The sequence below is a fragment of the Pygoscelis adeliae genome, unplaced genomic scaffold (assembly GCF_000699105.1).
Source record: "Pygoscelis adeliae isolate BGI_AS28 unplaced genomic scaffold, ASM69910v1 Scaffold402, whole genome shotgun sequence".
In the NCBI taxonomy this organism is placed as follows: domain Eukaryota; kingdom Metazoa; phylum Chordata; class Aves; order Sphenisciformes; family Spheniscidae; genus Pygoscelis; species Pygoscelis adeliae.
Genome location: NW_008824411.1, coordinates 5,192,897 through 5,206,414, shown reverse-complemented (window position 1 = coordinate 5,206,414; position 13,518 = coordinate 5,192,897). Strand labels below are relative to the sequence as shown.

The following is a 13,518-nucleotide window of genomic DNA, read 5'->3' as shown; positions in this document are numbered from 1 at the left end:
GCTTTGACTTTTACCCTTTAGTCAGTCACCTTCCAGTCTGCGTCCTCTCAGTCATTTTTAATAGAATGCCTTTTTGATTATGGAAAATTGGTTGATACACTGCTCTAATGAAAATGCTAGACAAATGCTCCTTCTTGAAACTGACATCAGGAATGTTATACAAGGCATTCTTAAATATGCTGGCAGCTGCCCTGAATGTAATGAAATCATGGAAATTAGAAGTATTGCGCTCTCTGTGTGGCCAGCTCAGGACTGTTTTCAGTATGTTACCATTTTTGCTGTGAATTTCAAAAGGAATCACTTTTCCTGAATTTTTCTTGGGACATTCTTCAACATGCTTATGATTCCCACAATCAGGAGAATTATCCTGATATTCTGAGGTACTATTCCTTTTTTTTTTTTTTGGATTGCGCATAATTCCTCATGCCTACATCCCGTTCTACCACACTAAATCATTCCTCTTGCAGCAGAGAGTTTACAGTCTTCAGAAGACCAATAACTTTTCTGGAAGAAATGCATGCGTAGGGTGAAATCCTATTCCCGCTGCAGCCAGCAGTAAAATTCCCACAAACTTAAGTAGTTTGGATTTCACATGCAAGTTTTAGTCTTCTTTTGTATGACACTTTAGTTAATCCTTAATACATTCTTAGCACAGAAGGTATCTAAATGCAGGAAAGGTGGAAGAGTAGCAGTGATGCATACTTTGTGATTCACTAGCACCTTTCCATGTAAAGATCACAAAGCAGCTTATGAAAGACAGGTGAGACCTGCTGCAGAGTACAGGGAATGGATATTATTTTCATTTTTCTAAAGTGCAGGCAAAGTAGAAGGGAAGGACCTTATCTCTGTGGCAATGTATATGCGTATATAAATGAAAGTACCATCCTGGCTTCTCTTCATCCGTGTTTTTATTCACCTATTGCTTCCCTGTAGCTTTGATGTATTTTCATCAGATATTCTGAATTTGAGTTTTCCAAGATGAATCTAATTTTACCTGGTTTTTAGCGCTCTAGATTCTTCCATAGTTTCTTTGTTGGAGGCTTACAAAAGTTCCTAAAGTAATTGCAGTTGTGTTCGTTTGAAGTCATGATATTCCATTCCTGTCAACAATTAATAGCAGTATTAAGCTATTAAGCAAGAGGCGACTGAACGAAAACTTAGCCCAGATTCATATGCTGTCGCTTAACACTTCTATTGGAACTAGCAAGTTCTGGCTTGAGGATGAGGAGCACTGAAAGGGGGCTGTGGCTGCCTTGGTTGCTGGGAAAGAAGGCACAGAAACCTGTTTCCAGCTTCTTGTTCTCCTTTTCTGTTCAGCATGAATGTTCCGTTCAAGAGTGGTCGGAGAGGTGTGAGGGTTTTCTTATGTATTCTGGTTTGGGTTTATTCATTGCAACGGACTTGCAAAAGCCTTTCTAGAATGCAGAGTGGCAGGGACTTGGGCTGAGGGGTGGCTTGCACTGAAGCTAGAGTCACCGTGGTGCTCAGTGAGAAAACCAGCTGTTTTGAAAGAATGACGTGGAGATGGAATAGGGGGTCTACATCACTTCTGTCTTCTTGTGATGCCCAGCTTTACCAGGCAACCTTACTCTCAGATGCTGCTGTTGGCACATTCTTATAAAAGAAAGCCTGATAACGCTTGTAGGTGTACCGTAGAGCACAGAAATCTGTTAGAAGCAGATTTCCATGTGCATGATGCGATGCAAACAAGATGGTTTCTAGCATGAAAAGCCTTCAGTTGAGACATCAAATCATTAAGAATACTATGGCCAGAAGCTTTCATGATAAATTACTGTAAACTCATGAAAGATTGATCTTTTTTGATTTCAGAGAAAATAAATCAACAGTATGAAGTCAGCTCTATTACAGTTTCAAACAAGAGACGGACTCCTGAAGTATTATCCACTTCCTGTAAATATCACCTGTGAGCCTGTATATAAAAGGTTAAATGTTTGCAGACTATTACCCTTTGCCTTAAAGATCAGAGACAAATTACTATTTTTACTTTACATTCTCTTGATGAGGATAATGATAAACATCTGTCACTTTGCTGCTTAGCCAGCTAAGAATCTTATTGCAATCTGTAATTTAAACAATGAAGGAAAAAAAAAAAAAAGAAAAGGGAAAAAATACACGGAGAAACTGCACTTTATATAGGCAGCAAAGAAGAAAAAGAGAATAGAAGTCAAATGCAGGGGAACTGGGAAGGGGGCATTTTTGGTCTGCAGTTACTTGGCTAAAATCTGTGGATATATGATAGATGTATGATTTTCCATTTATTTGGTATTTCACAGGGAAAATTACAGTTAGTTTCTTTTCAGACATGGAGGCTAAGGAAAATACTCAATCTGCATGCTGTGACTTTTTGGCATGTGCAGTTTATTAACAAAATGATTAAGGTTTATAGGGTAGTGTGTCTACTGGTGTTACAGAACTGAAAACACTTTTCATCAAGAGCTCTTTCAGTGTCCTCCACAGTCCCGAGACTTTTAGGAAGCACTGCTAATTATTTTTAAAGTATAACTTAACAAATCACAACCATCACCATTTCATTTAGACTGGACTGACCAAGCCATAGTTTACAAGGAGTAAATACAAAGTGGTCTACCTGCCAATGCTGCATGAGCAGAAGCAGACCCTCCATTCGGAGATGAAACTAGGAATCTCTTTTTGGCCCAGCAAGAATGGATTTCATGCAGAGAGAAGCCTCTTTGGTGACATGTTTGCATATCTAGTTCTAATGGTCTTTTGCTAATGGGTTAGCTACTGATTTCAACTGCTCCGGGAATCTGTAAAGCACTACTGATGTGCAAATTTTAGCTAAATGCTGTATTGTAAATGGAGTTGTGCTGGCAGAGGTCTGGCTGGTATATAACTAGTTCTCGTTCCTGGGTTATTCACTTCTTGCAAGTACTTTCTGTTTCCTCATGTTATGCTTCTAGGTACCAACAGAACAGGTTTAGATTTTATAGTTCATGCTAATAGGGCTTTGGTGGTCGTTTTCAGGGAGAAGTACTGTATGTCAGAGTTTGGGGAAAGAACATTATTTTTTATACTTTCCGGGTTGAAAGTCCATTCTTTTGGCATCTTTGAGCCTCAGAAAGCAGTTTGATTTTCACCAAAAGGCTACTATTCTTTTTTTTAGGCTTTCTTATATTTATACAGGCCAAACCAAAGCACAGTACATACCTTTTAGCTTCCAGTTAAAGTTTCTGGTATTTTCTTTAATTAGGTCAGCTGTTTACATACAAAGAAGTTTTTTCTGTCCAATGGAAGAGACCTATAATATATAATCCAGCCTATGTTATGCTGAGCCTTGAGCACTGGAACCAATGATGCTTTTGCTGTTATCCTTCATAAATCCTTTGTTATATAGGTGCTATTCACATCTAGCAAGTTTGAGGGTGAACTGCGGAATTTGTCACAACTGAGCCTTAAATAACAAGGATGTTTTTTACCCGTAGGAGGGTAAAATTCAAAATCCAGACTTATGGTGCTGCTTTCTTGCATGGGTCAAGCTGGCTGAATCTGAATGGTACAAGATTTGATAATAAGTATTGCAGTAAGTGAGCTGAGATAATTTCTTGGGATTTCATTTACCACCACGCATCTTTGTCTGAAAACTTTCTTTAATATAAAATTACAAATTTGTGTGGAAATATATAATGTACTTTGTGAAAAAGGTCTTGCATCTCATATTGCATTAACCTTTAAAGGTCCAAATTTCATGATGCTAAACACTAATGTTAAACAGGCTAGTACTTCATATTTTAACCTCCAGACATTCTTTGTATGAGCTACGTCACTGGATTACTACAGTTTAAGTCCAGGTTTTTTCCCCAATATACTTGCTGTTTACTGCAGTCTGAAAGAATTGACTTTTCTTTTTTTTCTTCTGTGTAGACTGAAAATGATGAGAATGGTCAAGCAGACAATTTTTCAATGGACCCCCAGCTGGAAAGACAGGTGGAGACAATTCGAAATCTTGTGGACTCCTACATGTCTATTATCAACAAATGTATCCGAGATTTGATACCGAAAACAATCATGCATCTTATGATCAATAATGTAAGTAGCAGCCAGGGTTCTAAATTACTTTAACATGTCTGTCAAATCTCTTACGCTCAAACACACCTCTTGAATATAGCAGCAACAACAGCATGTACTAAAGAGAACACGCTCCCAAAAATGTCACACTCTTAGACAAAATATTCCAGTCTTCTGTAGTAGTAGGAAGTTCTGCAGCCTTCTCAAAGGCTGGCACGCTGCCTTGAGTGCTTACTCCAAAATGCTAAAGATTAAATTAATTTACAACTTAATCAGAATATAAGTTATTATATAAAGACAAATCAAGGATATTTTTTTTCTGTCTTGCTTTTGATAGAAAAAGGGAGTTGGGAGCTCCATCTAGGCAGTCTGTGAGAGCAGCAGAGCAGAGTTGTGCTTCCTTGATTTTCAATTTGTAGCCCTTTGTCATGCTTTTAAGCAAGCAGTTCTTATTCTATTTGGGTTTCTGTGTATTTTCAGGTTACCGTTTTCGAAGAATAAATCCAGAAGCCTTGGACACTGTTGTTTAGATAAGCAGATGTGGTTGTTTGATTTATTGTGTGTGTCTTTTTTAGATCTGAAGGTTATTTGGTTAAAGAAATGGCTTTGAGATATCATTGTTTTTCCACTGCACTAGGATCTCAGCCTTTGCTTCCTGGCAGAGTTCTGAATGGACCTTGTTGAAGACTAAGCTTAATATTAGTGCCAGTGCTGCCATATAAATTAATAATGGAGAGCACAGCTCCTGTTAGTTATGGGTAGCACCTTTTCTGTGAGGTCATCAAATCAATCAGTCTTTACAAATACAATATGCTATAAGACAAATCTGGTTAGAAAGTAGCATTTACTTTTGACTCAGAGCCACCTCTAGCCTTCGTCTGACGGATTTCATTAGCCCTGTGGAATTTGTGTTGCATTTAGGAGTTAGGTGGTTGGACAGGAAATTTCAATGGGATTTCCTGGTACATATAATACGAGCAGAATTTTTGTATGAGGGCGAGAGATTTTCCATTAACTTCTTTAGGTTTAGGGGAGTCAGGCTCCAAATAATGCTCTAGTCATGGGTGAGCTTTCACAAAAGATGCATGGGAACAATGGAACTGCACTTTTTTTCCTGAAATCAGCCATGCTCTAGACTTTATAGGGTGAGCGTGTTCTCTCTGCTCTTTCCAGATCACAGCTAGCAACTTGTTGCTTTGACTTAGCACAACTTCAGTGCCTTTTGAAAGAGCTGGTTTTTAGCTCTCATTTCATAAACTGCAGAGTTCGGTGAGCAGTTCCTTTTGAAATTTTACATTCAATTTTCTGCCACTCACTTCCTCATATGGAATAGTTTAAGGGTGCTTTACTCAGAAGTAGAATACTTTAAGATTTTGTACTTTCAATCTCATCAGCTGTTACATTGGTAAAGTCTGCCATGCTGGCTGACCACGGCACACAGAAACAACACACGTACAACATCGTCTACCTTTCAATTGACCTCATAGCCCATAGCTGTGTTTGGGCTTGCTAGTGAGCTAAGACCTACACCTCAATCCTAGAATTTAAATTTGCGGCAAAAAATCAAAACGTTTTAAAGGACTGTGAAGAGTGAGACTAGAAACATTAATGCACTTGTTTCTGTGCAGCATAGGCAGTAAAACATCATATTAAAAACAATAGCTAAAATATCAATTTTAAAAAATCAGTGCTATTAAAAAGAGAAGGAAATGCTTGAATTAAGACTGCTGAGCCATGCCAAAAGTTTGTGCAAAGACCTAGAAAGCAGTGGAGCTGTGATAGAAGGTGGGTCCTGTTAAGTAGTGTCTATGTTCCTTGGAGTCTTCAGAAGTCCAACCTATCCACCAGGAATTAAGTGAAAACACCCTCCCTCCCCCTTAATGACCATATTCTGTACTTTCTGCTGCCCCATCATGTTGCCTCCAAAACTCTGGAAACAAATTGATCCCAAGGAGTTTGTTTCCGTGACAACTGTAACCTCCCAAGTCCTCCTAGAACTTCCTTTCCACTTTGTGAGCCTGTAAATGAGCACTTATAATTCAAGGGAAGTATCGGATTCAAACTCAGTGTACAGAAAATAATTAGATGCTGTCCCTAAGCATATTTCGAGGCCTAAGCCTAGATTGTTGTATTCCAAATTTACCCCTTATTCTTCCCTTAGGGTGGATGTTGATTACCTTAAAAGAAAATGCATTTACCACACAGAACTGCATTGAGTTACTATTAGCAATTCAAACATGCACAAACAAAACACACATTTCAGAATTTGTGTTTCATGGTGCCTAAGTATCACAGATTATACAAGAGGGGTGGTCTTACAGTACACAGTGTATACTCCATAAGCAGTGCTGATATTAATCTCAGCTGAGTCAAAAAACTTCAAAGTACTTGTTACTACCAAACTTAAGGTTAAGGAATGGATTGTGTTTGCATTTGAGGCAGTTATGTATGTTGTAGTCTGCCCGCCGATGAAGGAAGCTGCAAGCCCATCTTACCCCACTTTGGAGTGACAGGACAGGCTTTGTGGCATTGGTGTTTTGGACGCTTTGGTGTTATGGTTCAGCTTTGACCACAGGTCTGATGTCTGTGAAGGAAAATGTTTTAAACCATTCCTGTGAGTCTTTCTGTTTTCTAGAAAGGAGCAAAGGCATGAGTAAGTGTCACTTTCCCTTCTTTTTCCAAGCTGGAGAAAGTGGCTATTGTGGAAGATCTTCCTCTGTCTAGTACAGTGCATCTGTTTACAGAAGGAAGGAGGTTGATCCAAGAACTGCCCTTAATGCAGCAGTCTTCTCCTTCCAGAAGAGTTCAGGGAGTTACTTGAGTCTCCTGCTAGTGGCAGACAGGGATCTCTCATGATAATTGTCACAGGCTGATTTTTTTTTTTTTCAAACAGATACTTGTGGTTTAACAGTGCTTTTACAATCAGCTCTGGCCTTAATCTAATTTTAGGACTTCTGAAGTGATGCCATTAAAATGCTCATTTCATCGAGTAGAATGTGATGCTGTTTAACTATGATATCTGTTTTTAATGTGGAGTTTTTGGCAATCATGAGGAAAGTAGTGTACTCTGGCTCTTGATCAGTACCATCTACTGGAAAACAGCATGAGACTCATGGAAAATTTTTGCAGGCTTTGCTGAGAATTTGTGCATCTCCTGTCATACGTGAATGGGAAACGACAGTCAAGCCCAGGCAATATGGTTTTGTTTCCCTGTAAGGTCTGTCCTGGCCTTCTTTCCATTGCTAGGTGACCATAAAGGGTCCCATGCCCATACAGTTCGACTGCTCTCACTGACCTCCTCTGAACACAAACTTTGCCTTAGTCTAACTGTCAGGATTTAAAACAATGTTGCTAAACTAGCAGAAACCCATGTGCAAATGGAGCTCAGGTTTATGTAATCAGAATCTTGGGAATGTATTATCGTTAGTATCTCCAGGTCAAAAAAGATTTATAGAGCAAAAAGCCAGAGGAGAAATAGATCAGAACAGCAACGAAAGTCTCAAATGCAAGGATTTAGTAGGTCAGCAGTTGGTCTATTTACCACAGTCTTATTTAATCAGAGTACCTCTAGCTTTTTATCTCTTCTAATGTGGCCCAGGTTTCCATAACCGGGGCAGGCATAGCAGGAAATCAATACAGTAAATTAGATTACTTGGAGACTTCTCCCTTCAGTTTGAATGTGTGTGGATGGGATACTTAGAATCTGACAAAGTTGTTGGAGATGAAAGACACTGTCTATAGTAGGGTGAATTGTTGCTAAGAAAATAATTGATAGACATGCTGTAAAGCCTGAAAATTCCCATTCTCAGGGGAATTTAGTATCTGATGATATTGCTAATGGCTGCCATTTACCTCTCAGCCCTTTAGAATTGGACCAAAATGCAGCTGACTCCTGGGAGCTGTTGGGAAGCCTGTTTGAAATGAAGTGTAAACATAGGTGTCACCTTAGAGACACAGACCACTGTTAACTTCAATCATGTCCAATGTTTCAAAGACAGCCACAAAAAAAGGCCACAGTGCATTGTGGAGCAACTGCACAAAACCATCTTATCCTCATATGTGAATCGTTGTTTCAGAATGTGGCTTCATAATTACGTTAAGCCCATCTGCGTGCAGGCAGCTGCTAAAAGGTCGAGTCCATCCTTCTCCAGCTGCTCTGCCCAGCTGCATGTGCCAGCCTTTCCTTGGGCCACAGCTAGACCTCAGGCTGCTGCACCGTCAGCTCTGTCTGAGTTCAGCATTTTTTAGTCCCTGATCCGACCTAACAAAAACTGCATGACCAGTAGAATTGATGTAAATAAGGTAGTAGGAGAAACAGATTAAATTTAGATATGTCTGTCTCCTGGTTCTGTGGATCTCACACTGTATTTATTCAGTATTGTATTTTCAATAGGGTTTTTTGTTTTATTTTGTTTATTTGTTTGGTGGGGTTTTTTTTGTCTGATGAAATAGGTAAAAGAATTTATCAACGCAGAGCTCCTGGCTCACTTGTATTCTTCTGAGGACCAAAACACTCTAATGGAGGAGTCGGCTGAACAGGCGCAGAGGCGAGATGAAATGCTCCGCATGTACCAAGCACTAAAGGAAGCCCTAGCAATCATTGGTGATATTAGCACTAGCACTGTCTCAACCCCTGCACCCCCTCCTGTAGATGACTCTTGGCTTCAGCAGGCCCGCAGGTAAGGATCCTCAAATCTGTATTGCAATTAAATTTAGGACAGGCAGGCATTGTGAGCATCAGCAGCTCCCTCCCCACCTGTCTTTTTGGGCAGATACTCCTCCAGGTCTTTAATGACATTTGTGAGGGAAATCAGAACATTTTCCCACATCTACATGTTCTATGTGAACGCCAGACAGGGTATTTGTCTTGCAGAAGACCATCCAGTGGATTTATAGCTTGTCTGATGCTTCAGATAGCAGCCACTTCTGTCACCCCAATTGTGTATCCACATGGCCTCTTCTTCCAAGCTGTTATAAGACTTCAGCACGTCAGGCTCCATGTCCTAGAAAATCCACTTAACAGAACATCATTAGAACTCTTAATATTAAAATCCATTAGATTTACCTCTTTGATCGTATGTTTATTTCTGGCTATCGTAAAGCATTCTGTCTGTGGGAAAGGTAAGAGTGAGACTTAAATATATGTGATGCTGTGACACTGACAGCAAATGAAAATGCCAAGAAAAAAAAATTGTCATAGGCATAAAAAAGGGTTTCATTTCTGTTAAAAAAAAAAATTAAAAACAAAACCAAAAAACTAGAACCCCAAACCCCACCTTACTGAACTTCTTAAATCTCTGATATTTCACTAGGTCACCTCCTCCAAGTCCCTCAACTCAGAGGAGGCCTACATTAAACAATCCCCCAACCAGACCTTTATCTGGCCGAGGACCTGCTCCTGCAATCCCATCTCCAGGCCCTCAGTCGGGGGCTCCCCCGGTCCCGTTCCGCCCAGGACCACTGCCCCCGTTTCCGAGTGGTGGTGAAGCCCTTGGAGGACCTCCCCAGGTTCCCTCTCGGCCAACCCGGGCTCCTCCCAGCGTCCCAAGGTAAGATGTCTAATCTTCCTCGTGGTGGGCATGGTTCTCTCCCTCTAGCATAACAGACAGATTCTGCACTGTGTCAGAAAGTCGAGCACCGTTGTTGAATAAGTCTTGTAACAAAGCAAAATTGGGCATTCCAATTTTGCAGAGAGTCAAAAGCGTTTTGACGAACCAATTTTTAGCACAAATATGACTTTTTGAAAAGACAAAGTTTTTTCAGGAAAAAAAACATTCCAGTCAGTCAATCTGAAGACACCAGTTTTTCTTACATTAAGAACCCTTGTTCTGGTTGTGTAGTATGCACATAGGGGTTCACAGAGAGCGAGAGGTAGTCTACCCCTCCACCAGAAGAGGGACAGGGGTACAACTCCTCACTTCCGCCATTCTGAGTCCTCACCAGAGGAATTAATGGCTTTTCTGGGAGAGAACAAGAACAATCCTTGTAGAACCAGTGGAACAAACCGATAGCAGTCTGATTCTTATTCCACGAGGCAAGTAATTTACAGCCAGTTGAAAACAGTCCATAGTTGTCTAACAGTGTAGATCATATGGTACAAAACAATTAGCTAAGGAACAGGATTTTCATCACCACATCATTTCCTTTCCTTCCCAGGGCTTTGCATTTATCAGTACTATCCAAAGTAGCTTTGCATATTTTATAATTTTGTGTGGCATTAACTGCTTTTTTATATAAGTTATATGAATAAAATGTCCTTAATATTTATTTTCACAATGACGTAATACATGTAATCCCTCATATATACATATATATATATGAAAGCCTCTGATTCAGAGGGCTTCAGTAACTTCCTAAATTATGAGAGGCGTGGGCAGATTAGGCAATGTTGGAACAAAGGGATTTCTCCATTTTTTAATAAATTAACTGTTACATTAAAATTAGTCACAGTTTGCAAAAAAAATGCCAGTTAAATAGAAACAAAAGGAAAATGTGCACATTTTCAATTTTAGAAATGGTAGTTGAGAAGAGAACCTTTGGAGAAAAACTTTCTTTTAAATAGGTGAGATCTGTTGTAGTTGTCAGTAACTAAATTTGAGGCTCAGTGTTTCTAATATAATTATCCTTTATAATACGAAGAATAAATAGATTAGGTATATCAAAGGAATGAAGTATTTTTAGATATTTGCTATGAAAAGGGCATTGTTGTATCAGTGCCCAACCATGAAATGCACTCTTTCATCTTAGTGGATATCCCATAGCTTGCAGCAGGACCGCTGGAGAGAAACCTAGAATTGCCTTTCCGGGCACAAAACTTCGTGCTTGAAAGGGAGGAAGTCCAAGCAGGGTTCTCTCATTGGGAGAGCTTGGAACTGAGCTGAAGGGCACTGGCCCCACTGTTTCCCCTGTGCCATCAGAGGATAAATCACATACTAGATACAGAAATGAGGTCCAGTGTTTTGTCAGTTGTACTACTGGAGAGAACCATAGCTCCCTAGCGTCTCTCACCTTGCCTTGCAAATGAGCATGTCTCCTTTGTCCTGCCTGGCTGTGGTTTTGCATGAACATTGCTTTCCTGAGGTGGCTTGCCCGGAGCATGTCTGATTATAATCTTTGTGATGCTAAAGTGATAGGTGGGATGGAGAGCAGAAAGGAATTTTCTAGCACACAAAAGACACTTGGGTAAGCAGCCCGCGAACAACCCAATTCGTGACTGCCACTGGTGGCATGCAAAGCAGTGGCTGATAAAGGAGGTCAGTGTTTTTAAAATGCTGTAGCTGGATATATAATTGAATGTACAACTGCCTGACATTTTTGTGGAAAAAATATCTGCAATACGCATCTTCCGTACTGGATCCTAGTTCTCTTTTTTAAAGCTATGGAAATCTCAGCTGCTTGAGAACGAAGGAAGGGTTTGCCCTTTTGCTGAAACTTCGGGTTTCTCCTGCTGACTAAACTCCGAGAGAGGAAATCCCAGGGAAGGGGCTGCAGGGGAAATCACCTGAGGGGGACAGTGTGGCCAGCTCCTGCGCCTATTAAAAGTTTCTTTTGAGCCCTGGAATTTCTGCTACGCTTGGTCTGGTTTTAATAACAGCCTTTGCAGGATCATAGGAAATTGACTCAGAAAATGGGTCTGAGATATTAAGAGGGAAAAAAAATAGTTTTGAGGAAGAGTTCTTGTGGAAACTTGAGCTTTCTCTGTGACTTATTTTTGAACTGGGGCTCTGTGCTCTGATTGCTCTACCACCAGTTTCTGCAATGATTCTTTGAAGTGTCAGGATCTCTCATATCTAGAGAAATAGTTTAGCTTCCTAAGAAGAAAGCTGTATTTTTAAAGTTCATCTAGCTTTCCAAAGGAGCTTTTTGTGGCAGCCCCCGTCACTGTCATGTGGAGCTGAAAATCCTGACATGCTGAAGAAATATAAGCTTTCTATTTTCTCCTGTTCTGCCTTAAGATAAAAAGATTGTTTTCAGGGGTAAGACTTGGACCGTTCTTTTCCAATGAGTGGCTGAGCACACATTGGTTTGGAGAATTGGCCACCTTATAGTGAGATACAAGCCTTGCCTTTAAAAAAACAAAATCCCTTTTTTCCTCAACTTTATTAGCATTTAATCAAAGGAATTGTACAGAAATTGTGAGCTCTCAGCATTTTCTCGCTGTTCCTTGCTTACTGTACAGGGAAAGGAAAAGGGTTAGGGGAGCAGGAAATAATTTTCTTCCTTGCTTCGCTCTGATTCTAAAGCTGTTTTGGGTTATGTGCTCTGAATATTTCTGTAAGGAAACAGAAACTATTTGCATGATACATGCCTCTTTTAATTAATCCCACTTGAGGTGGGTGGATCTCTCCCAGCAAAGTCTGTGAGTAAAGGCCCCTGGCTTTAAAGGGCTTGATGCCAAAGCATATATGATTTGTGAAATATTCCCCACTGCCAGAATTTAGGTTATTCCCCCTCTCTCTTAAAAGACTGCAGTAGTGTTTTGAAAGAAAATGCAGCTGTGCGCTCGCTTTGGTAAGATGGCTTTAAGCAGGCACTAGAGCCACTTCAGCTTACCATGATGTGTGGTTGCCTGCCTGTTTGAAAAGCCTGATCTTGACCAATTTTAGTTCTACTGTGGATGCTTTGATTTATGGCTTTTAAATGTCCTGAACGGGAATCTCAGCTTTGCCACAAGGAAAACAATTGAATTGGAAATGTTTTTCTCCTGGCAGCAGAGCCCATGGTGTTAGTGGGGGTGGGAGGGTGCTCCCCTTTTCTCTCTGTGTTCTGCTCTGCAATGCTACTGCAGATTCATGAAGGCTTTCCCAACGAAGCACTGGAGATCGTTACTCACTTTGCCATTAAAACATACGTGACCCTGCGTGATGTGGAATCCTGGGACCTGGTTAAACAGGGGTCTTGAAGGGCTGGACTGTCCACTCAAGCAGGCAGGAACATAAATGCTCTTGAGCACACGTCTCACCCTCAACCATGCCGGCACTCAGTCCTTGGGGGCTGAGGATGGTCTTTGCATGTAAGACAAGCAGCGGGGAGAGAATTCACGTTATGCTGTTCATGAACAGCCCCATACTCTCCCTACCACCTCTTTCTGCTGTCTCCCTAACAATTGACTTCAACCCACAGCCAGCCAGCATGGAAGAGGTGATGGCTGCTATGCAGCGATGTTTTATTATGCCACTGAGGCTAATTACATGACCTGTTGTGTTTGTAACTAATCTATGTTGTAAGCCATCATTACGTATTTCTGCCAACCCGGCACAAAAAAGTACTTATACTTGACAGTAATTAGTTAGAAAATTCCAGGCAAAGCCAGAAGAACTGCAGAAAGCATCACTGCCTGACATTTCCTGGTCCACAGGTTCTGTGCTCAGCTGTTTGACTGCCAAATATCACCCCTGAAGTAAGTTTTCTGTGATGGATTTTTATGGATTAGAGTTCTCTGGAAAGATTTAATGTAATGTCTAACCCTGT

The 13,518-nt window shown here is 40.5% G+C and overlaps 1 protein-coding gene across 1 annotated transcript in view; it reads left to right on the top strand.

Moving 5' to 3' along the window:
* The window catches only part of DNM3 (dynamin 3), a 153,456-nt gene extending 140,507 nt beyond the window's left edge, over nucleotides 1-12,949 (top strand). Inside the window, exons 19-23 of the mRNA XM_009320706.1 lie at nucleotides 3,904-4,068; nucleotides 8,500-8,726; nucleotides 9,360-9,596; nucleotides 9,888-9,951; nucleotides 12,836-12,949. Of these exons, the coding sequence (XP_009318981.1) occupies nucleotides 3,904-4,068; nucleotides 8,500-8,726; nucleotides 9,360-9,596; nucleotides 9,888-9,951; nucleotides 12,836-12,949 (807 nt within the window). The remainder of the gene's footprint in view (nucleotides 1-3,903; nucleotides 4,069-8,499; nucleotides 8,727-9,359; nucleotides 9,597-9,887; nucleotides 9,952-12,835) is intronic.
* Nucleotides 12,950-13,518: the final 569 nt, after the last annotated feature.